Consider the following 26,238-nt stretch of genomic DNA (forward strand, 5'->3'; position numbering starts at 1 on the left):
GAGGAGCAGAATAAAATAAAGTTTTAGATGCAGCTTACTGGCGGGTCGTGCTGTTTTTAGACCAGGCTCATGAACACCACATGCGGTCCTCGGGGGGCTACTTGGTGCCCGCGGGCACCGTGTTGGTGACCCCTGGTCTAGACAGTACATAAGCACCACCTACTGGTGAAACATCGCTTATTGCTCATTTAAGCACACACATTTGACCAGATGCTAAGAATTGTTTGCACACATTTTAGCTTCTCAGGAAGTGTTGTCTGGTATACTGAACATTTATGCCTTTGACTCGTGTCTGTGCATTATATGTGAGCTCTGAGCCTATAATGTCATTATGGTTACATAATGACAATAAAGACTCTTGACTTTCTTGGCACGCCTTGGACCCCTTAGAACCAGCTGAGCATCATTTGAACCCCACAATCTATCCGAGCATTACTGCTGACTTGTCGCTCCCTTTATGATCACAGCGTACCACATGGCTGCTTGAAGCAGGATAATGCACCATGTTAAACAGCTCAAATAATCTCAGGAAACATAAAAATTTGGTTACCGTACTCTAATAGCCTCAAAAGTAACCAGACTTCAATATAACAGAGCTCCTTTTGGATGTGGTGGAACAGGAGAATCATAATTGATGTGGAGGCGACAACTCTGCAGCAACTGCGTAATGCAATCGTGTCAAAATGGACCAATATTCCTGAGGAATGTTTGAAACACTATTTTTTGAATCAATGCAAAAATGAATTAAGTCAAACAAATTTTCCAACCACACCTAATAAAGTGTCCTATACTAGCAATGCAAATGTGGGACATAAGAGTTGTCAAATAAACAAATTCAGTATTGTCTTTAGTATTGTGTTTCACTGAATTTAAACACCTTTATATTGCTAAAGACCTTTAAGACCTGTTCAGAATAATGGAAAAATTTACAAATAACAAACTTATGGCCCCTTTAAGAGTACATATTTAGATTAAATGAGTATACAAATAATACTGTCACACAGTCAAAGCATGACGTAATGATAAAAAAAAGAAAGGAAAAGCCCAGAATCCTAATCCAAAACCTAAAAATGAAAAGGAGCCTCAACGACAAGCTGCACCTGCCTGGTGTAATATCTCGAGCCAAATAATGACATGTGCGAAAGTACAGCAAAGAGACCTCTCCCTGTGTCAGCCTGAGAAATAAGAATAGAACAAATGAAACGGCCCAGCAGATCATTAATCAGGCTATTCTTGGCCGTCAACAACACCGGTACGTACACAGGTGTTTACACACGCACGCACACACGCAAGCTCTGAATATTCACTTTGATTCCCACGGATGGAGGCAGAGCTACAGAGTCAGGCTGCCATGAACCATTACAGACAAGCAAATGAACACAACCAAGACAAGTCAAAAGAGGGAGAAAGGGAGGGAGGGAGAAAAAAAAGCTAGATTTGACCTGCTTACACTGACTTGTTCCAAATTTAAAATCTTCAGCATAAACCTCTTTAAAAGCAGCTTTTTTTGAATCCCCGTTCGGCTGTTAAGACGAAGGAAAACGATGCTGCGTTTCCTCTCAACTTGGAGGTCCCGTAAGAGAGTATAAATCATTCTTTATAATGTCAAAACCACACTCCCCGTGGCATGTCAGATCTGAAGAAGCCGAGAGTCTGGTGCACCCTAGTGGTGACTCTTGAATCAAGCCTCTTTAATCCCACTGTGAATATTCTGTATAGTGGCTTGCAGAAGTTCAATACGCCTTGATGGGATTTTGTGTGGCGGAACAACACAAAGTCCTGTATAATTGTAAAGCAGAAAGAAAAGGGTATGCTTCTTTTAATTCCAACCGCTAAGAATGTGAAGACAACCAATCCCCTTTAGAAGTCACCTAATTAGTAAATCGTGTCCATCTGTGTGCAATTTAATATCATTATAAATCCAGCTGCTCTGTGAAGATCTAAGTGCTTTGTTGGAGAACATTAGCGAACAAACAGCTTTATGAAGACCGAGGAACACAGCAGACAGGTCAGGGAGAGAGTGGTGGAGAAGTTTACAGATGGCTAAGCTAATTAAACAATATCCCAACCTTTGGATATCTCAAAGAGCACTCTTAAAATGATGCACGGCACAGCTGAAAACCTACCAGGACATGGATTCAAACCTAAACTAACAAGACCGACCAGCAGGATATTATTCCGGGAAGTAGCCCTGGTAACACCGGAGGAGCTCCAGAAATCTGCAGCTCAGGTGGGAGAATCTGTAGCCAAGACAAGCATTGGTTGTAGATTAAACCAATCTGCCCTGTATGGTGAAACGGCAAGAAGAAACCCACTATTGAGAGGAAGGCATAAGAGGTTGTTTGTGTATAAAATATGCTGCAAGCCATTCATTTTTCTTCTTCAACTTCACAACTGTGCTTCGCTGCTTTGTGCAAGTTTGTCAGACGCAATCCAACCCGAGCGCGCTCAGTCCTGTGGCTGTGACATCACATGACATCAATTTAAGCCAGCGCACGTGGAGGCTCCGCCGGCAAGACCTGGCGAGGCCTGACCGTCGATTCTTCATTTCATAAAGTGAAACCGGATCCGGTGTTACGCTTCAGATGTGCTGCGCTGCATGGCTGTTTCAAACCCACAATGTTCCCTAACATAATAGCAGGGGAAATATAACGCAGACTCTAATGGGGAGACAGAGCGGAAGCTATTTCTCACATTCTCCGAATGTCAGAGATGAGTGTGGAAGGAAACAATTAGTGAGAGGGAATGAAGAAGATGGAGGAGGACCGAGCTGACCGCAGCTAGCAGTCCATCAGCTGTGCTTTTTCCGATGTAAATTAGATTGGACTTTAGTGATTACAAGAATTGGAAATTGCAGTGTTTACTACAAGCTTTATCATTCTGTTCAGCATTAGGGGGTAAGTGATCCAGTAAATGTTTACTGCTCATTAACGACATGCCCCCTCTTCCCACTTGGACACTTAAAGACTCGCAAAACCTTTTTTTCCTGAATCGGAGTGCCTGGCTCTGCTGTAGCTCTGTACCCACGGTGGCACAGTTAGCGGAGGCGGACATAGCACAATGAGACGTTTAAGGGCAGTTACAGAAAAGGCCTTCAGGACCGAGCTGTACCTAACTTAGCCCGCGTTTATGTTGCCCCGCCTGCCTTACCTGTGAGCTTCTTCACCGGCTGCAGCCTGACACCGATGGCCTGGTGGGCGAGCAGCGGGGAGGATGGCAGAGAGCGCGACACGCCCTCCATGATGCGAATGTGCTGCATGCCCTCGGTCATGGAGAGCGGGGGGATGGCGTAGTCTCCCTCGAAGGCACAGTCGCTGTCTATGCTGCCACCTTTCAGAACAGGAGACGGAGGGACGTTAGTCTCGACTGAATGGAGCATTAAAAACATAGCGGGCTGAAATGCAAGATCTGTATCTGCAAAAAAGACGGGAGAAATGTCATGAACAAACTAATAGAGGTGATTTTTAACAGGGCAAATGACATGGTGCTTTTTGTTCAAATACATAAAACAGTGGGTGGAAGAGCCGACGAATGCACACTCTGTTTCACTTTTAGACTTTATTGATTAAGGATATCATGACCTGGTTTTCACCAGGTTTCTATTATTAAAAAAATCCAAGTTCAGGTTTACAAAACAGAGCAAAAACGGAAAAAAGTCCCATCCAGAAATATATAGTCAACTCAAGCAAGGGCAGTCTAATAATATAGACAGATTAAAATTTAATTACATACATCCCGATGTGATCCTTGTTATATGGAAGCCAAATTGAGTTTATAACGCCTGCTGGTAAAAAGCTATCTAATAAAGCCCAGCCGACTGGGCATTAACTCTGCTGCAGTCCCTCCGCCTGAGTAACAACGTTTTTGTTTCTTTCTTTAAAAAGAAACAACCCGACGGAGACTGAAAATCAATCAGACTCACATAATTCATAGATGAGCCTTAATAAAACAAAATAGGACAACCTGTTTTTCCCTTAATTTTGGCATTTTGTTGTAAAGTGTTGATTTGACTGGGTAAAGTTTACATTCACAAACCAACTTCTGCATTCTGCAGACATGATTCAGAGTGGAGGCCAGAGTTACTCATACCCCTGGCAGATCTAGGTTTAAAGCAATCTTTTCATTTTATCATTATGCTTCTTCTGACTGCAAGCCATTTTAATGTGCTAGAGCTGCCCGTATAGATTCCTGACTAAAATCTACTACAGAATGAGTGGATTTTCTAGTAGATTAGGGTGATGACAAGGAGGCCTTCCGACCTCCAAGCTTGTTGCAAAACATGAATGGTCAAAATCCCCGTGGATACATGCAAAACTAATCATCAGTTATTAGAAGGGTTTGATTGATGTAACGACAATAAGCATTTTTCCACTGATCTTGTACTATTGAGACTTGTGTAAATAATTTTGTTATAAAGTGTAAAAAAACAAATTATTTATATTATTCACTTATACTGCATTTGCATATTTGAATCGCCTTTTGACAGATGCCTGTGTCTTTTCAGCGTGATAGAAAAATGAAGGCGACAGAGCTAGAACATAATTTGACTTTCTTCTGTAAAGAGCAAAAAATGTCAGATCATCGAAACTAATCTTCCTAATTCCAGCCAAGTTTAATGAGCAGTTAAAGCATTTGGATTTTGTCAAATCGTGCAGATTATTCTTTTCTCTCTTTTATCTTGAGCTGCTGTAAACTACCCCTTTTTCAACGAGGTGTCTCCCCCCCCCCCCCCCCCCGCATTGTCCCTGGATCCTGACATCAGCGCATCATCTGTATTGAATGTAAAGGCTAGCATGACCTAAAAGCAGAACAAGCCCTGCAGGCAACACGTGCAGTTTGCATTCGCTTTTTACAAACAACAGGCAGAGCACCCTCTAATCTCACCGAGAAACAATACTCTACATTTCATATATAATAAAAGGGCATTTTTCTAACCACATGAAACGCGTTTAAAAGGATCAAAAGAGAGCCAAGTTATGACCATGTGAGCATTTCACAAACAATGAGCAGTAATTACAGGGTATAAACAGCCACTCGCTATCTTTAATCCACTGTGTTTCGCTTCGAAAAGCACACATTATAACAATTTGAGATTTTTAAAAAAAGATTGCACATGCACATTATCCAATTTTAAAACACCTTAGACAAGAGGCGTTTTGTGGCTTTACATCCCTGCAGACACAGGCCTGCTAAACCAACTGGTCAAGCTCCGGTTTCCCATCACGCGGCAGCTGCAACGGTGAGACAAGAAGTCATTATCAAACACCGGCTTGTGACGAGTCCCAGAGGAAGTCTGGATGGCTGTTAGAATCAGCTGCTGCGCGAGCGAAAGCACATGTACAAAAACGCTCGGTGTCAATATCAAACACACTCAAAGACACATCTCTTTGCGGCTGCGGTGGGGCTGGATTTGCTCCAGTCATTCACTGGGGAAAGACAGAAAAAAAAAAAAGGGAAAACAACAGCAAAAGAGCCGCGGTTACGTCCCGGAGTATGGAAATTGCCCACATGTATGCAGACTCTGCTGGGAAAACCAGAGGGGGAAGTCTTGGTATTCTGGTCGCAATTATCGGTAGTCTAGATCCAACTCAATTTTGCTCCAACCCCAAAAAAATGAAGGTAGTTATTCTAACACCAAGCAATTACTCGCCCCCGAAGCTGAAACATGCACAGTTTTACTATAAAGAAAACAAAGTCATAAAAAAAAAGCTTTCAGGAGTTCATTGGTTAACCAGAAATGGAGGATTTTATGACTGATTGGCACTTATTGGTGATTAGTTGGTGGGAAACTAAAAGTCTGTCCTTTTTTAGGGGGGTCAGTGATCACGCCATATGTAAGCGCTATCCTGTCCCACTAAAGAGAACCCTCTTCAGTGTGGAAGTAATTACAGAGGAAACAAGAGTCAAACTTTCACCATATATATTACATCAGGGGTTTGCAACCTTTAAAATTTAAAGAGCCGTTTTGCCCTCAGTAATAAAACCCATTTGTAGCCGTGAATGGTACGCAACCATTTTAAAAAGGACAACTGATCTTTTTTTAGTTAAATCTGTTAGCCTGTTTTTATTTTTTGTTAAAAGCCATTGTGGAAGGTCCAAAGAGCCGTTTGTGGCTCTGGAGCTGCAGGTTGCAGACCCCTAGGTCAAATCTTTAAAAAAAATAAAGTCAGAAGACGCACAAAGATGCACGAAACCGTTTAATCAGAACCCTCTGTTTTTTTTTTTTTTTTTTTAAACAGAAGCATGTTGGCTGTTCACTTAAGCACCGACAGGCAACAAAAGAAGCTGTCAGCTCTGGATGCGGTTAATTCCAGCACCTGTGAGGTGTTTCAGAGCTTCAAGAAAGGACAAACCAGCTGCTTCTTTTAACCAGGCGGTGAGATTTGAACAGATAACAGGATCCATCTGTATTACAGCAAAGTGCCTCAATTTCATCCCTTTAAAGAGTCCAATTTCACCTAAGACGGATCATACAGATTGCTAAATGTTAGCAGTCTTTTAGAAATCTCAGTTATGGCAAGGATCTACTCTTAGTAATGCTATCTGCCAGTCGTAATTATATCCAGCTCAAATTAGTTAAAACATTTTATTCTATTTATTTGTGTCTTTTCTCTGAAACATTTGTGAAATCCTATTGAACTGCAGAACTGTTTAACACAGCATGCCCCTTATTAAGTTTTTTTGTACAACTGTGTCTGCGGGACAGTCAAGAATATCTGAGATAAGTGATGCACAGATAAATTGGCTAACAAAAGGTAAAATGACTAAATTTATACAGCTAACTCTTTCCAGTCATTAAAAACTTCTCAAAGCCTTTTTAATCTACAACAGAATTCACCCATCTGCATTTAGCACCCACACATTACTAGGACTTGTAGCACTTTGCCCAAGAGCAAATCAACACGTTTTGGGGAGAAGCTGGAATCAAACGACAACCTTCCACTTCTGACTGAACCACGGCCTCCCCTGAAGATGGGAGGCAGATGATTTTATGCCCGACTGGGCCTGAGCAGTGGCCAAAAAGCCACATGATGTGTTCACTTTCCAGTCAGTGAACACATCATGCCCGAGCTCTACCAGGTCCCAGTAACAACAAACACTCATCAGTGTGGAAGTTGTTGCCGAGCGAAGAAGATTCAAAGCTCGTCATTCCCAGCAGAACTGAGGCGTTTTTAAAACTGAAGTCGGAAGGAAGCAAAGAGAGGTGGAAGAAGCTTCTAGAAAGAAAACTGAAATGTCTATGGGCTGCGTCTCTCTCTCTCTCTCCCCCCACACCTTTTTATTTTTATTTTCGACTGTCATGCAACTGAATAACACGTCCCGAAATAGAGAACTGCTAAATGTTCTGAATTCTGGGCAAAGATTACACGGCTGGAGAGGGAACACCAGCCACACTTCAAAAAGCTGAAGAACCGAAGCGCCGAAGGGAAGATGGTGGTGTTTTATCTCAGACTCGGATAAGAGACGCACAGAAGGGCCACTCCATGCCTCAAAACAAACACAGAAACACCCACTCATCAAGGTGCTTGGTTCAAAACATGCGCTGGAGGAGGGGAGAACAAGGCAGCGCGAGATTTTTATTGCTCACAAAATTCCCCCGCAAAGCCCAGACACTTAGACTTCTGCAATAAGCAGTCTGTTTCCCAGGGAAGAGGCTTAGATTTACAGACCGAATTACAGGAATATAAAATTCATACAGTTCTGTCCCTGTAAGTATAACTTCATTTCCAGTAGTCGTAAACTCCTTTGCTATAAAGCTGAATAAAATACAGCCCACTAAACCAAAATTCAATAGGCTCCTTTAGCAAAAAAAAAACCACAACAACAAAACATTAAAAGGAGCAGAAGTGGGGGTCAGGAAAGGGTGGAGAGGAAGAAATGAAGGAATAAAGACGTGAAAAGAGACGGCAGTTTACCTTGGCCGATGTGGCTCAGATGAGGGTCCAAACTGGGCGAGCGGGGGTCTCCGAAATCGTCGCTCCCACCATCTGCAGACGAGGAGCAGACAGAGAAAGACAGCGAGTGAGCCCGGGGGTGCGGAAAGCAGGGCGAGGATGTCCGAGCGAGGAGGAGGGCCACCTCCTCGTCCCCGATCAGCCAGGTGTGCGATCGGAGAACGCCCAGCAGGCTGCTCACGCACAAACTCTCAACGCCCTTCCTCCCGGGGCCCAAGCGGCCCCTGATGGTGGCGAAAGGAGACCGCGGTGCCATGCCCCACTGTTTCTGGCTTCCCATGTTTATAAAAAAAAAAAAAAAAAAAAAAAGGCAAACTTTGCTGGGCCTCTATGTGTGGGCTCGGGCTGCTCGCGCAGATAAGAAAACAGTTGACATTACGGCCACTGTTGCATGCAACCGTGATGGAGCTGCAGTCGAAGAGCTCAGCGGGCTCTACGGTTCACTGAAAGAGAACCGGCGTTTAAAAAAAAAAAAAGTGGGCGTTTCTCTGGATAGATACACATCAGGGGAATGATAGGATCAATCGGGCCTAATGGAGCAAAGAGGCAGATGCGACTACAAAAGAGAGGAGAGGGGGAATCACCAGTGGATTGGGTTATGATACATCGTTCTGCGAGAAACGTCATTTCAGATCACAGGAATATAAAACAAAACATGCCCGACCACATAAAGAAACACGTTGAGGTCATTGAAAACATGTGCAAGGCAGCGTTCAGAAACCCTGGAAAAACCACTGATCAGGATACTCATTGGGAGCGAAGTGCAAAGGAAGTAGTGGGGGTTTAGATAACCTCACATTGTGTTTCAATCATGCAACATCAACATAAAAACCCCCCCAACAAATCATTCAGTATATTATCTCTGGCTTCACAGATTCACACAATGTTATCCCGCGGTCGCTCAGTGGGTTAGATTGGCTCGCTGGTGGAAAGATCAAGCCCGTCGATGGACAGATAGAATAAGCTGTGGGGCATGACTGTGTGAGAACTCGGTCGACCTGACACTGACACCCACTGCAGAGCACTTGGTTACTAAACATTTATAAAAAGGTCCAAATTTCCCATTTTCACACTCAAAGCTCCAGAGTTTTCAGGACTTTCCGGATTCCACTTTTAGACGATGGGTTAAGGAATAAACTCTGGAAATAACAACAATTTTAAGTATTTCTTTTTCCCCATCCTTATCCCAGGCTACATTTAAATCATACTCCCCACTTTCTCGGGCAGTTTAGAAACATTGTCGTTCTCTGGAGATTATTTTCATCCTTTCATTGCCATGAAGAGTGGGCCAGATCTACAGCTGTGAATGCATTTTGGATTCAACAACACATAGAACCAACTCACACATCCATTACTCGCATGTTTAACACCAATAACACCACCAGAAAAAAAAAGCTTCTCACCTTGCATACTTCATGAACCTCATCATGTTGTTAACATCAGTGCAGTGGAGATCAGTGTGGACCTTGAACGTGACATGAAAGTGTGAAGGGATACACGTGCAGGCTCATTAAAAAAAAGAGAGAAGGCTCCGTTGAAATAAACCGTGAACACTTACTACTGCTGCGCATTTTATAAGCGGCCACAAAAGCAAACTGATTCACATTGAATGTTCATATCTGAGGTATTAATAAGTAATTAACTTTGCCTCGTCCGGGGCGCGTGGTAAAGTAGTTTGAATTTACACTGCATTACACCCGACAAGGCTGTGCTGAAAATGAAACGCTGAGTCACATTCAAACTCGCAAGTGAGAAAGGAGCCAATATTACCTTTAACCTAGTTTTTGGAAGTGAACTACAGGGATTGGACAATGAAACTGAAACACCTCTCATTTTAGTGTGGGAGGTTTCATGGCTAAATTGGACCAGCCTGGTGGCCAGTCCTCAATTAATAGCACATTGAACCAATAAGAGCAGAGTGTGAAGGTCCAATTAGCATGGTAAGAGCACAGTTTTGCTCAAAATATTGCAATGCACACAACATTATGGGTGACATAGCAGAGTTCAAAAGAGGACAAACATGTCTTGCTGGCGCATCTGTGACCAAGACAGCAAGTCTTTGTGATGTATCAAGAGCCACGGTGTCCAGGGTAATGTCAGCATACCACCAAGAAGGATGAACCACATCCAGCAGGATTAACTGTGGACGCAAGAGGAAGCTGTCTGAAAGGGATGTTCGGGTGCTAACCCGGATTGTATCCAAAAAACATAAAACCACGGCAGAATTAAATGTGCACCTCAACTCTCCTGTTTCCACCAAAACTGTCCGTCGGTAGCTCCACAGGGTCAATATCCACGGCCGGGCTGCTATAGCCAAACCTTTGGTCACTCGTGCCAATGCCAAACGTCAGTTTCAATGGTGCAAGGAGCGCAAATCTTAGGCTGTGGACAATTTGAAACATGTATTGTTCTCTGATGAGTCCACCTTTACTGTTTTCCCCACATCCGGGAGAGTTACGGTGTGGAGAAGCCCCAAAGAAGCGTACCACCCAGACTGTTGCATGCCCAGAGTGAAGCATGGGGGTGGATCAGTGATGGTTTGGGCTGCCATATCATGGCATTCCCTTGACCCCATACTTGTGCTAGATGGGCTAAGGACTACCGAACCATTCTGGAGGACCATGTGCATCCAATGGTTCAAACATTGTATCCTGAAGGAGGTGCCGTGTATCAGGATGACAATGCACCAATACACACAGCAAGACTGGTGAAAGATTGCCTTGATGAGCATGAAAGTGAAGTTGAACATCTCCCATGGCCTGCACACTCACCAGATCTAAATATTATTGAGCCACTTAGGGTTGTTTTGGAGGAGCGAGTCAGGAAACGTTTTCCTCCACCAGCATCACGTCGTGATCTGGCCACTGTCCTGCAAGAAGAATGGCTTAAAATCCCTCTGACCTCTGTGCAGGACTTGTATATGTCATTCCCAAGACGAATTGACGCTGTATTGGCCGCAAAAGGAGGCCCTACACCATACTAGTAAATTATTGTGGTCTAAAACCAGGTGTTTCAGTTTCATTGTCCAACCCCTGTAAATATCTTTATTACCTCCACTACAGGTTATTATTATGCTTGGGTTAATTTTTTACTCACATAACGTTTCTGCTCCTCTGTAATTACCAGCGTTCACAGAACAATGATTATATGTTCTTCAGCACTGAATTTCAATCACTGATCTGAAAGTGTATTTTCAATCCAATATTAGCTTTATTTGCCAATATAAAAACAAGCTTTCAATAGCCATAATTGACTTTAAAACTGAAAATGCACTGACCAGTTTCCGATTTTTCTATCATTTCAAACTGCATGTTGTGATCCGGCCGGTCACAATTTCTCTTTAAGGGCAAGGATTGCCATATAAAAATTTGTTTCATTTGCTCAAAAAAATAAATAATTCAAACTGTTTTAAGAGATGCACCAATCAGAGTTTTGTGGCATATTTCAGTATCAGGTTTTGATATAGCTTTGACCTCCCTGTTAAGATGTTGTCCTATTCAGATTTCTCATTAAAAACTAAATATAAGATGATGTTAGGACAGCATTCAAAAAGGCTGACTTTAATTTTAAGTCCAGCACATTTAATAATAGACAGCTGTTGAAAGCTTAACGTGATAAAACACAGCAACTTTGCCACGATGTGTTCAGTTCCTGTTATTTGCTGTAAGTTCTGCTCTCTCTCACACTTATGCAGCCTGAATGAACCTGAAACAACTCTAGATAAAACAGTTTCCCTTTTAAATAACTCCTTCCATTCCTGGGTTCCAGCTTCCTTAATTGCATACACCTTGCTGATTCTGAAAATAGAAAAAAAAGGGGGAAAAAAAAGGAAAAAAAAGAGGGAAAAAAAAGGTAAAAAAAAGAAAAAAGAAAATAGATCACCCAATCCGACATTATATGCCGTTCAGTTTGAGTTTTTGAGCGATCAGAAAATTAAAGTGCATAATTCTTGCAGCTAGAAGGTCCTGGGTTCAGATCCCTGCGTGGGGTTTTGTGTGTTCTCCCTGTACACGCGTGGGGTCTCTCCAGGTACTCGAGGTTTCCTCCCAAAGTCTAAAAAAAATCATCAAATTGCTCTTAGATGTGGATGACCTGTGTGTCTTTGTGTTGATCTGTGATGGACTGGCAACCTGTCCGTTTTACACCCCGCCTCTCTCCCAATGACCGCTGGAGATAGGCATCTGGCCCGCCGTCGCAACCCTGCGTGGTTAAAGCGGGTACAGATAATGGATGGATGTTTCTGCTCTGCTAGAGGTGAAAACAGCACGCACTTTGCTGTTTTGTCAGAATCGCTACAGTTATGATGTGAAAAGAAATCGGCATATATTTGGAACGGATTGCAGAGTTCACCATTGCTTACACCAAGAAGGATAAAGGGTAGCCTTTTGAGAACATTCTTTGCTCAAAAACGTGCTAAACAGAAAAAAGACAAAGCTGTCCCCTGGCTTCTATCAGCGTCTGAACTACAAGATGGATTGCAAAAGTGAAACATAACTATTAACTCGTGTAAGAACAACAAACGGCAATACCAGAAAGAACTTAACTGTGAAACATCCCAGAATTTACGAGTCCAGAGAATTGCATCCTACAGCTTAATGAATTCACTCACTGACAGCCCCATGATTTAGTTTTTTGGTTCAGCGCCTTAACTCTTTTTGTGTGTGTGTGTGTGTGTGTGTGTGTGTGTGTGTGTGTGTGTGTGTGTGTGTGTGTCGTCTCTTTGGGACCCTGAAGTTACTTTTTTCCGCTTCACAACTAGGTCTCAAAGTTTCTCACAAGGAAAGAAACGCAGCGGACTAATTAAAACCCAGTTAGTCACCATGTCACAGCAAATCTTTCCTGCACTTCATCAAAATAACAAGAAGCGTGCCCACGAGTAGTAATCACTGGAGTCTAAGTAAATTTCATGCATTACTTCCCTGAGCCTTGTTGATCCTAATGAGCACCTGTAAACATACTACATGTGAAAATGGCGACCTCATTTGAAAGTGGCCTCCAGGAGAACCACTTGACCTTTGTAGTCGCAGACTTGGAGACTTACTGACTAAACCACCAAAGATGCTGTTTGCAGTTTAGTCAGCAGATTTAGAATAAGTGTGTTTTGACCTCTTTAAGCGTGTTTCACAAAGCTTTAGGGCTCACTTATTAGAGCTTATAGGGCATTGATTCTCGATGGTCATTTTCAATAAATTGGAGGAAAAAAAAGTTAGTTTACCTCGGTTCTATACATTCTATACATTTACATAAAGACTAATGCTTTCAAGTCTTTATTTGTTAATTGTGATGATTTTCCACATAACTAATGAAAACACAACATTTAAGATAAGAAAATTACATCACAGCACTATTGTGTTATTCTAACATAAAAATGCTGGTTTAATGAAATGTTTAAAACCTTTTTAAAGTGTTTCCCCCCCCCCCCAAAAGGTACTTTTAATCTAGGAAACTAGTCTCCTCTGAACACATATTGTGATTTATTCAATATGACTTTAAATTAAATTTAAAAACATAATGAAAAACAAAACCTGTCAAGGTATTGAAGCAAATGTATGTAGTGATATATTCTAACTGATCTGAAATATCACCGGAGTGCAAGGAATAAAAATTATGATTAGTGACTGCAAGCAAATGTGGACATTTGTTTGAATTTTTTAATTATTTGTTTTTACTTTTCCTTGCATTTTTTTGATGACACATTTTTATGTTGTTATTTTTTTTTTTTTACTTAAGGCCAATATCTCAAATGACCAATTATATTTTTCATGGCCTCATTTAATGGATGTTTCTAAACTCTTTTTCACTGCATTTAATACTAATATACGATTAGAAAAATATTTCGTTGTTCACGCATGTCGAAATTTGTCTTAGGTTTTCATTAAACCAAATCAAGCAAAACTCATACGTGGTCATCACACATTATTTCAATAAAATAAGAAAAACACTGTCAAATATGCATAGGATAAAGAAAACTTAAAAAATATACAAGGTATAAACAAAAAAAGTGACCCCAGCAACGTTTATGTTGTTGGTTATCCTCACACTGCCACATCAAAAACCAACAATAAAAACAATAAAATGCTTAAAAAAGGGCCACAGGCAGTGAGTTAATTATCTCAAAGGGTAACCCTTGCAGAATATAATGCTTTTATATTGTGTTCTGTACTAAAGGGATTCTTATACATGTTCCTAGGTGCTGATGGTTTTCAACAACATCTCCCTGATAATATCACAAACTGTTTATGCAGTGGGCGAAAAGGATCATTAATAATCTTCTCATCCTCACTCCTAATGTATTCATCACATAGACTGTGTGACTGTCTGGTTTTCTAGTCAAGCTCGTCTAGCATGGCATGGTTTGTGGATGCTAGATCAAAGAGTTGCTGCTGATCTACTTGGATTTTCTTGCACAACCATCTCTGGGGTGTACAGCAAATCTTACGAAAAAGAGAATAGTGGCGACTGCTGAGTGGACAAAAAAGGCTTGTTGAAGTCAGAAGAAAATGGGCAGACTGGGAGGAAATAACAGAAAGGCAACAAACCGCACCTCAAACAACAACTTGTTACAATCAAGGTAAGTGGAAAACCATCTCAAACCTTGAAGCAGATGGGCTGCAGCAGCAGCCAAGACCACACCAGTTGCCACTTCTGTCAGCTAAGAGCAGGAAGCTAAGACTACAACGGAGACAGGCACACCAAAACTGGATGATGACAAAATTGCAGAAAACTTTTCCTGGTCTGATGAGGCTCCATTTTAGCTGCAACATTCAGTTGGGAGGGTTAGATTTTGATGTGAACAATGTGAAACACAGATCCATCATGCCTTGTATCAATGGTTCAGGCTGGTGCTGATGCTGTCATAAATTTCTCATCCATGTGGGAGCTAGTATCGTAAAAACTACAGCCATTCAGTGAAAAGCAGCCCCACAAAAACAATAAAAAAAACTACTTACTATACATCACAAGACATTTCATGGGCAGACACACCATAGATCATTCTCTAAAAAGAAACGGAGGAATGCCAAGTAGTAAATCGGTGTTGTGAACAGATATCTGTAGAGAACACAGATTATTATGGTCAACTTGCACCTGTAGACAAGATTCGGTGATACGGAGTCCTCCACATCTCCTAACACCCTTATTGAAGACATGAAACAACCCTTAAAATCCATATTTTATTACAACGGCATAATTTCCCTCTGACCATTTTTGAGGACTCCAACCTTTAATATCAGCACCTTTACTGTGGGGAGAAAAACAAACTTTAGGACCTCGCTGTTTTTACAAAATATTTGCTGGCAGCATTACTGACACTCCTAAGTACATCATATAAAATAATGCGCAGCTTATTTATGCTGATCACAGGAACATTTCATCAGTATTTCCCAATTTTGTGCTTTTCTGGGATTTAATCAAGACTGGAAACAGAGGCACATTTCTCACTATTATTCCACGACACTGTCAACTGGAGGATAGGAGTGGGAAAAAAAATTAAGAAAAACTAATGGGGTCACTAAATACATATTAGTTGGGCTGATGTGGCTTTCCGTCCTATTGTCACTAACGTAAACCTGGAGGATAAATATGGGGGTGAGCTACTGAAGTCTAGACAAGGTGGTGGATCTGTGATGCTGTGGGCCTGTGTCTCTACTGAAGACCCTGGGAACCATCAAGATTAAATACAGCAACACTTTCATCACGCAAAATTGGTGAACTCTGCCAGAAAACAGAAATATGTATCATGATAACGTCTTCCAGCATAAAGACCTAGAACACATGGCCAAATCTGGTGTGCGTTTGAGATTTAATCCTCTCTTACTGTGATGCTTTTAAATAAGTACAGTGCCATTAATATCCTAAAGAGGTTGCATAAATAGTAAATACCACCTATGTGTCACTTAATCTCATACATCTGGTTGTTCTGTGAAGGCCTCAGAGGTTTGTAAAAATAAGAATGTGTGAGTTACTGAACATATCAGCAACAAGTCAAATCTTATCCCCGTGTTAGAATGGCCCAGTCAAAGTACAGATCTCAATCTGTAGCCAGACTTAAATTTCAGTTCACAGATGCACCCCCATCCAGCCGGATTGACCTTGAGCTTTTTTCAAAGACTGGGCAAAAGGTTCAGCCGGGAGCTACATAAACCACAACACTTGGAGCTGTAATTACAGTGAAAGGTTGAGTCAGGGAATCGAAATGAATGCATGCCAAACATTATTTGTAAAAATGCTTGAAAAAACATGTTTCACACAAAAATCTAATACAATACATGCATTTCTGTGGGTATAAGTTCACTTATAACATGTGAAAAAGGGTAATGAGAGTGTAAATGTTTTTTTTTGCATGGCACCGTAATCAAAAATGATGTTTACCGGTAATAATCTTTTTAGCTGTAAAATTTATTACGAAGCTGCAGTTATAATAAGAATATATATTTCCGTGGAAGTGAGTTTCTTGGAACTACTCACCGCTGCTTTTGATTCATTTATTGCTCATCAAATAACTTTTCTACCTGAATGAAAACATTTGCATGCCTCAAAACAAACGCTTTCCTCCTCCGGTTTAATTTTCATTAGAGCGGCATTAAACTCCGATTCACGGCAAAGTGGAGCACCTTAATGAATCACACTGTGTCGACATCTGCTCAGTTCTAAACTTAGCAGAAGTCTTCATTAGCGCGAGCCTTAGCGTGAGCTAACACAGAAATGTCTGCGTGGAGACAAAAGACAAACACACACAAGCATCTTCTGTCGGAGAGCTCGTTAAGAGCAAGTTCTCCTTCGCCGCTGTGATCCGGGCCCGATCCACCACAGGAGAGCGCCGGGTTCTGACATCCTGCCAATGTACAACAATAAGGGAACCTCTTTCATCCAAATCACAACACATAAACACGGAGAGAAGCAATGATCCTGGATTTGAAGAAAAAAAATAGCTACACCAGTTGCGTTCCTTTTGGGTTTTTTTTCCCTGATTGGTGTTGCTGTACAGCAAAGTAATAATGTTTCTACCTTTTCTGTTGTAATCGAGACAAAGTCATTCAGTTTGTAGTCCACTTGAATACATCTTGGTTCTGGTAAAAATATGACTAGAGACCAAGCTCCGGTTTGGGATCCGCGACGGCATTGTTTTGACAAATTCAAGAGGCAAGTAGTGATTGAAACGCAGCAGGATGGCAGGATCATAACAATAGAAAATGGAAAATACGGACTCAGCAGCAATTCTAGGCATTTCACCACAATAAGGCAATAAATATTGTTTTTGTAGATCATTTCGAAAGGCTTGTCTGACATTCAAACAATCAGCTTTTTCAAGGTTTGTTCAAGTCTGCTGCAGGATGCTTGTTGAGGTTTGTTCTCATCGCCAGTTTTTAATGCATTTTATAAACAGGTGTACTTCCAATAAAAGTGGGGATTAAATATGTTTCACATTTCCAGTATAGTGTGTTTTCTCTCTGTGTTTTGTGAACAGTAACAAACAGAACTAGGGTTACATTTTCTTCAACAACTACCTCTTAGTCCACAATTTTGTGAAACATTGTATATACTGTATTATACTACAGGCTGTAGTGGAGGACATTTGCAATAATAAAGATTATAACAGCTCTTGCAAGCAAAAAAATATATATTTTTCAGCATACTTGAAAATTTGACAAGCAGGATCTTGTGGACAAAAAAAAAATCTTGTTGTGAGCCAAAAAGCCTGTATGGTTCATTTTAGTGAGTAATACTTGTGTGTTTCTCCAAGATAAGGGAACTCTATGGGAAATACAAACAAACAATGTATTCAACTGCAATTTGAAAAAAAAAAAACTTTGGTCACACTTCAATTTCAGATCATCAAGCAAATTTTGATATCAAACAACAATAAGCTGAGATAACCCAAAATCTTATTTCGAAGTGATACTTTTATTTATTAGGGGGGTAAAACAGCTATCCAAAGAATCCCAGGCCTACATGAAAACATAACCATCCTCATTCTTAAACAATTAATAAACTTCTTATCCACATTTTTTGAAAGCTGGGTTTATATTCAACTAACTACTGATAACTACCCGACCTGTTAAATCAAGAAATCACTGAGATAGAGCCTGAATAACAACATGAAGTAGGCTGAAAGAACCAAAAAGCACCATATCATCTAAAAAAAAAAAAAAAAAAAACTCAAGAGGAGAAAGAAAGTAATTTACATCTTTCAGTTTGGAAATGGGTTACAAAGCCATTTCTAGGGTTTTATTACAGTGAGAAATGATATTCTACAAGAGCAGGAGGCATATGGAACAAAGCTAAACCTATGTAGAAGCTATTGGCCTGCCAAAACTACTGTGTACTAAGGACTCATCCGAAGGGGTGGCAAACCAACCAGAACAACAGCTAAACACAACCGCAGGCTTAACTTGCCTCTGTTAATATTAGTGTTATTGATTCAACAATAAGGAAGAGACTTGGCCAAAATGGCACCAATAGGAGCTCCAAGACCGATACGTCTGCTGATCCAAGAAAAACACAAACGTCCGTCTCACATTTAGCAAAAACCCAAAACTTGTTGATGATATCTCAAGATATTTGGGAAGACATTCTGTGGTCTGTGTCGATGGAAAGGGAAATTATTTAGGATAAAAACATCACACCAACAGTAGAAATGGTGGTGGTACTTCAGGACCAGGACAATGTGGCGTAATAAATAAAGTCATGAATTCTCCTTGCTAGCAGAAACCCTAGAAGAAAATATGCTACCATCAGTTTGTGATCTGTTAAATCCAGCTATTTATTTTAGTAATGACCAAGTAATCATCTTCGAAATTGAAGAAATCCAAAATTAAACGAAGACCTTTTAATAGCACTGCAGATTTTAAACCATTAAAAATATGAAATAATTAGATAATAGTCCTGTATATTTTTAATTAGATTCTGGAGTCTGCTGTCTGAGTGGGAAGCGATGTATGTCAATAGATTAGGGATGCGAAGGGAGCAAAACGAAAACTTCCCATCTCAACTTCAGTGAGGATAATTCTCTTAAACTGAGTGTTTTTGGATCCACCAGTGGAAACATAAAGTCAGGGTAAAATAGAGGGTTCAGGAGAATTAGGTTCCAGGTCACGTAGTCAGAACAGACTCAAAATCCAAAACAGTTTTAGCTTTCAGGTAATGCCAATCAAAGCAGGAGAGATAAATGTTCATGGACTATTTTGGCAATGAACTGAATGGCTGAACTGACTACAGTCACGGATTTCCCACTGGTGTAATACAAACTCAGCTATATGTGGAAACTATTTATAGGCAACAGCAATAGCTGGGTGTTATTTTTCACAAAAGATTAAAACAAATGACCACTAACAAAATAGTATTTCAGAGTTTAATTTAATTTAATCAGAGTTTAATTGCATGCTGACGGAGAATTTTCCGCACGCTGGACAATCGGTCAAGTCTGAGGCGATTTTAGAGTGATCCAAACGGCTGAGGGTGTGGAGTGTTTGTCACCGGCTCTATTACCTGCAGTGACAGGCTAAAAGACAATCCTGTCAACTCTTAAGCAGTCTGATATTGAGGGAGGACAGACTGCAGCGGCTATGAAGGCTCCCAGGAGAGAGAACATAATGTTATGGACCATTGTCGTCGTGAGTCTGTGTGACGGTATTATGCAAGCGAACAGGCAGCAGTTTCACAAGCTGTTAACGGGGTTTAGGACAATGTCTATTTCACTTTTATCTATCTCTTACTCTTACAGAACCAGAAACCTAATGCTTCCAAAGCCCACACCCTGCTGAAGAGAGTAAATCAACAAATACAACATTGGATGCAAAATGGGTTTCCACATCCTCATTTTATGTATCATAGATATAAATCAATGGTAAAAAAAAAAAAAAAAGAACGTACCTCCCCTTCAGTTTCTCAAAGTTTCCACTTTAAAGTGGTCATAAACAGAGAAAGTGTGCTTTCTAACGTACCAGCAGAGCGAATAATGTAGATGTATCTCTGTTGCTGAAGCTGTGGCTTGCTTGTTGTTCCTGCAAATCCGTTTAGCCGCCGAGAGCAAACTGTAAATCAGTGGCATCTTCCAATTTACCAACCAGCAGCGGATGCAATAAAAGAAGAAATGCCAGTAAAGCCCAAAGCATAACCGGGTTATGTCTCTTTGTCCTTTTTTTCAACCAAGCAGATTCTAAAGAACAAATACCAGGGCCGGTCTTACTGTATATCGTGGCATAAACATAAAAGCTGCTCTTGTTATTTTTACCTCAACTTTACCAATCATACCTACATTTTTCTCACTATCAGTTCGGCCAAGTAAAATAAAACCAGAGAAGTTCATAAGTTAGTTTGCAGAGGAGTGATTGATAAAGAGTACAATAAGGTTTACTTTTCTATCCATATCTATCTATCTATCTATCTAGATCTATATATATATATATATATATATATATATATATATATATATATATATATATATATATATATATATATATATATATATATATATAATTTTTTTAATATAGTTTAATTAGTGAGCGTTTGTTTTGTTCTATATGCGTTTAATGGCTTTTTACAATCTAGATCCAAGAAACCTCACATTACCCCTCTTTAATATTCTTAAAGCTAGGTTGATACTTAATGCATTGAACAAGGCATGAGGGCAAACACACCTAATGTGACGTAATCACACTACTCTCACGGGAGGTCGTGCACCTCCGAGTTTTTGTAACTTGCCGCGAACATCACGGGTATTTTTCATTCAAAATGAGGAAATTTAAAGGAGACCTCGCCGGGAATGTTCACCTGTACTGACATCAAATAGCACAGCTTTGTTAAATGCTATGTTGTTACTGATTATTCTGTAAGTGAAAATAGCATGAACATGTTACTGGGATACTTTCAGACATGAGTTTACCAGCCCAGTTTATGGGTACAAACAATGATTTGACTTCTATAGATCAAGTCTAAAACAACAACCCGCTGAATGTAAAACAATCAGCTTTTATTTAGCAATGCAAAGGTTTTTAAACCTTTTATCTGTATATTATAGAGTCATTATATAGGCTAGTAATATATGTGAAATATTCAGTTGACGTTCTAAAAAAATATACAATCCACCACTTTAAACTTTATTTTATTCTGTCAACTTTGATTCTTCTAGTTCGTATGACAACACCAATGCAGTAGCTCTCAGCTTCAAAAAGGTCGGTGACCCCTGGTCTAGAGAAAGAGTGGAGAGGCAGAGTCCATGCTGCTTGAGGTCCAAATTGAAGTTTCCCCAGTTGGGCATGATTTAGGGACCTATGTCATCTGCTAGTGATGGTCCACTGTGTTGTAACAAGTCGAAAGTCAGTTTCGACTTGTCATGTTTCCTCAGCTTTAGTACCTGGTAACACTGCCAAAAGCACCCAATGCCAATTTTAATGTCAATGGCATCCCTGTGTTTCATTAGAAAACAGGCCAGACCTAAAACCCATGGAGAATTTATGGATATCACACCAGAACCAACACTGCAAACAACCTAAAAGGCCCCTAATAAGGCAACCTGGGCTACCTTCTCACCTCAAGAGAGCCCCCGGCTAATCATATCAACCCCCATTATTGCACTGAAAATCATGTTTATTCACCTTATTCAGTATTCCAAACTATATTTTACAATGACTTACTAAAATAAATGAACTTCTAAATATGACAATTTACTGAGATGCCTTGTACATGCAGCTTTTTAACCAAAGATTTGGCCTTAAATCATCTCAAATAGAGATCAGAAAGTGTTTTCTTGGCATGAACGAGTACTCCACCTCCCCCCTACCCTACAGAAAAGCCTGGAGCATCTTACCCTGGCCACTAAGGTACTGTACAACTGAAGGACAGCAAACAGCATGGTGGCGGCGGCAGGCCAGAGAGGTGACGCATATGAGAGTGGCTGAGTGCGTCAGGCTTTGGCTGACAGCACCGCGACTCAGCAGTGTCCTGGATGGATAGAGGTGTTATGATGGAGGAAGCAGGAAGAAACGGAGAGTATGTGTGTGCGCAACAAAGCGAGTGAAGCTAACAAAAAAAAAAGAAAAAAAAAAGTGATATGGCCCAACTCCTACGCTCCAATTTGATGCTGAATAAAGCCGTGTTGCAGCACCGAGTGGGTGGGATTCGTTTAAAACATATAAAAATAAAGACAGTGAATAAGAGTCTGGAAAAATCGAGAGGGGCTACATTAAGCATCTCCTACCTTCAGTCTGAAACACCACTGGGGTTACATCACAGAGCGCCGAAATGAAAAAGCACGCAGCAGAAATAACCAAACTCAATTGGAAGTGTGATACAAGTTCAGCTGTTTGTGCTTTGACACGAACAGAAAGAGAGGACAAAAAGAGAAATAGAAACTGGATATGGCTTCTGGTCTGCCTTTGAGCAGCAGAATTATGTTTTTGCTACTTTATTTTTAACCCCCGCCACTCATAAACAAAATAACCTGAAGTAGCTGGCTAGCCACTGGAGATCCATCCTGCTCACAGCCATCACCATCTACAATGACTCTTTAAAGACACTTGAGACCGTTAGAGTTATACCAACCTTTTCCTTTTGGGGATAAACAAAGTATTACTGAGTTTAACTGATTGGCCAAATACGATTCGCAATGAAAACAATGCATCTTTAACTACAGGTGCAATGCGCAAAAATGTGCTTATAAAGCTTTATTAAAATGATTATTGCTGTGCAAAGATTGGCAAAGCTTTCTTGTACTACTGTTTAAAAGCAAATCCTTCCTTACCTTTTAAACAGATTTGTTGTCATAAAATGCCAACGTTAGTATGGTAATGTAATGTTTACATTTTTAATTATATTTTTCTAAAGTGACAAAATCTCCAAATAGTAAAATGAGTGATGGTATGCCTTGAGGTTAACCAGGTTATTCAGTTACATTTATAAAAAAAAAAAAAATGATTTTTTTTTCTTAATCGAGCACAATCAAACAGGGCATGAAAATATGTCAAAACAGGGGCCATTATATACCATCTTCCAAAAATGTCCTTGTTAATCGCTTCTCTTCATCACGCTGACCTAAATTAGCCTATTATGGCTGCTAGGCTAACTTAGCCTGTTGGGGTAATTTATCTAAAAGATATCAGTGATGCCTAAGCTAAAATAAAATAATCTTCATAATCATCCTATTAATTTGTTAGGCCAACTAATTGCTTTTTGTTATTTCCTTACTGTGTAAAAGCAAAGGTCTGTGGCAATTTTCTAACTTTAACCAACATTAGATGTTAATGTTAGCATGCTAACTTCAACATGTCTGCTTTGCTATTTAATGCCATTACACAAGGGAGCAGTGAAAAGGTGATAAAACCTCAGTTATTATCATTTTAGCCAAATAGGAATTGACTGAAACTGCAGGTAATTAAACTATTTTCAGTGAGTAGTCAATCTTTACATCATTAATTTTGAGTAGCTGGTGAGTAGCAACTGATGAAAACAGATGAAAATGCATTATCTCGTCTTTCCAATAATGCTCTAACTTAAAGCTGTGGTTGATTTACCTTTAAATCCCTCACTGTCTGTTACTTAACACCTAAGAAGAATAGAGCCCAAAAGTATTTTTAATGCTCTGCTGAACAAATCAATCACTTGACGAATTGTTTCAGCACTGGCTGAGCTGTAAGTAAAAAGCAGAACATTTGAAACCCTCCTGGAAAGAAAACCTGGTTTACTGATTCATTTTTCCCCCCCTTATTTAGAGCAACACTGTCCCATGTTCCCTTTGACCTCAGGGTGTTTACAGCAAGAGGAGGGGTGTGTTCAACTCCTGCTAAGCTTGCAGATGCCACTTTCTGCACCGGCGAAGAGTGTTTAATGAGAAAAACTTGGAATCCTCATGAATTCACACAGCGAGGCTTCGAAGAAAAGGAGCTCCTGCTGCAGACACAGCTCATTCATTATTGTGGATGATTTTTACTGGCTTTTAAATTGCCTAATGACTGTGAGAAATATTACCATACAGCGCTTACAGAGAAGTGTTTAATTTTCGCTTCTGTTGCTTAAAGGGTTCTACTATATTAGGGAAATTTGTTAGCTTGGGAACATAAATTTGTAACACACCCAAATCTTGTTTTTGGAAAGCTTATTAGATCATCAGGGTGAGTAAAAGTTCATCCTGTAGAACACAATTTTCCATGACACTATTCCTACAACATATAATAAAATAACGACAAACGTAACGACAAACCTTTGTCAAAGCTTAGTGTAAATCTGCTACTAGAGTCAGCGTGACAGTAGAAGTTTTATACAAAACATTTGAGTAAGCCTGCTTAAAAACAGAGAAACTGCTTTGCTACAATTGATGAAACCATCAATGGTGCTTTCTACCAGATCAGTGTGTGACCTTAAACTCAAGCACACTTGGTTTATGCACCAGGACGATGATCAAAACCACGCAAGCATGTTCACCCCAGTCAAAGTCCAGAATTCATTGCATTTGACTCGCTGTATTATAACCTTAAAAACATTTAACTGATGCTTAAAAAGCACAGAAATGGCAGAACTAAAACAATTCAGTTGCTGCGGCCAGGGGTGGCACACCAAGTCACTGGGTTTACCGGACAACTGCATTTTCTTTCAGCTGGATCAGCTGGGTTTGACTTACATCTCCCTTTACAAATGAAATCCTTCGCTTTCTGTCTTTGCTCGGGTCATCTTTGTGTAATATGGACATGTGTTTGATCTGAAATCTATAGGTGTGACAAACAAAAAGCAAAGATGGAAGAAATCTGTAAGAGGGCAAATCATTTTTCACAGCGCTGTATGTAAACTTATGACTCTGAAGTAGATTATATTCTCTTTCTCTGTTAGATTTGTGGCATGTGGCAAATACAAGTCATTTTGGTAATCCTAACTGACTGAATAAACAAATGAAATACTGTATTCAGTCTGTCTATTTTTTTTCCATCAACTAAGAAAATTAGAAATCCTTTAAAATTAAACAGCCACCCATACCACTGGAAACTAAACACAAAACCCTAAACAAAGCCCAAAAATTAAAACAAGTCTCACCGCTAATCTTTCAGCCACTCTGCAGTTATTACTTGCTTGCATTGTTACGCGCTGGTTTGCCTGCGGCACTAATTATTCTTTTTTTCCTGTTTATTCCAGCCTGTTGATAAGTCTGCTATGCTATTAGATTTAATAAGAAAGAGTCTGCCAAAAGAACAAATGAGAATGAGTTGTATCCAAATTACACGCCACATTTAACCCCAAAGATGACAGGCACTGTCTTACATAAACGGGCCCCATAAAGTTCAAGGAATTTATTGAGATTCAGACAAACAGACCAAACTTTATCCAGTGTTGATGACACTGCTCTGGGCTTTGAATTTGCGTACGGAGACTAATGTGAAGACCAAATCCTCTCTTGGGGAGTCATGCAGAAGTCAGTTTAACTTTCCATGGACTGTCTACAGGCTGTATGACTAATCATTCTGTTGAGTGGCTATTTGATGATATTCATGTTGAAAGAGCCGCGACCTTGAAATTAGTCATCATTTAATAGAATTCACCATAACAAGGGGATGCTGCTTTCCACCAACACAAAACAGACTCAGACAAAAAAAAAAAATATTCACACAATGAAGACCGATTTCCGTTTTGAAAACCTCCAAAAGCAAGAGGACCATTATCAGCTTATTTATCTCTATGCTGATCCGATGCTTCTCGCGCTTCTATTTGTACGAGAGGTACTACTTCCCTTTGTGTGAAACCAGCAGAATATGAAAAAGAGCAGCAGATAAGAAAACACAGCATGCATGCAGTGACTCAAAAACAACCACGGGCAAAAGAAAAACCAACAACTGTAAAGGTGTTGGTTCGACGTGTTCGACAGAAAGCGGCCAGGGGCAAACAAGTGAAGTGCCATTTTGATTTTTCTTTCTCCTCAGTCTGCAAAGAAAATCTTCAGAACGCGCAGGGAACTAACGATGAGGAGGAGAAAATGACCAATAAGAGAGAAAATGAAGAAGCAGAAACTTCGTTGGAGAACGACTAACAGATGAAGCATTGAAGGGAGACCTTCCTCGCGTCTGCGCCGTTATCCTCATGCTATTCTTGCTCAAAGTGATGCAGTAATTCACAGCGTTCTCGGCATCGTTGTGACGACAGGTGACAGAAGAAGAAATAAATATATATAAATACACACATGGATAATGTCTACATGGTGCTTGGAACGCAACAGACGGTTATGTAGCTGCAAACGTGCAGGCCTAAATAATGAAATGGACATTAAATATAAAAAGGAAGCTGCAGTAGTGGCACTGCAGACACC

General features: G+C 40.3%; 1 protein-coding gene across 8 annotated transcripts in view; it reads right to left on the reverse strand.

Moving 5' to 3' along the window:
• Positions 1 to 26,238, reverse strand: part of tanc2b (tetratricopeptide repeat, ankyrin repeat and coiled-coil containing 2b) — a 155,978-nt gene that overhangs the window by 104,029 nt on the left and 25,711 nt on the right. For all 8 annotated transcript variants that reach the window (XM_036142109.1, XM_036142100.1, XM_036142099.1 and 5 more), the window contains exons 2-3: positions 7,917 to 7,988; positions 3,151 to 3,330 (exon numbers count right to left, since the gene is read on the reverse strand). In XM_036142109.1, the coding sequence (XP_035998002.1) occupies positions 3,151 to 3,330; positions 7,917 to 7,988 (252 nt within the window). The remainder of the gene's footprint in view (positions 1 to 3,150; positions 3,331 to 7,916; positions 7,989 to 26,238) is intronic.

Source organism: Fundulus heteroclitus, chromosome 10 (assembly GCF_011125445.2).
Source record: "Fundulus heteroclitus isolate FHET01 chromosome 10, MU-UCD_Fhet_4.1, whole genome shotgun sequence".
Taxonomy (NCBI): Eukaryota; Metazoa; Chordata; class Actinopteri; order Cyprinodontiformes; family Fundulidae; genus Fundulus; species Fundulus heteroclitus.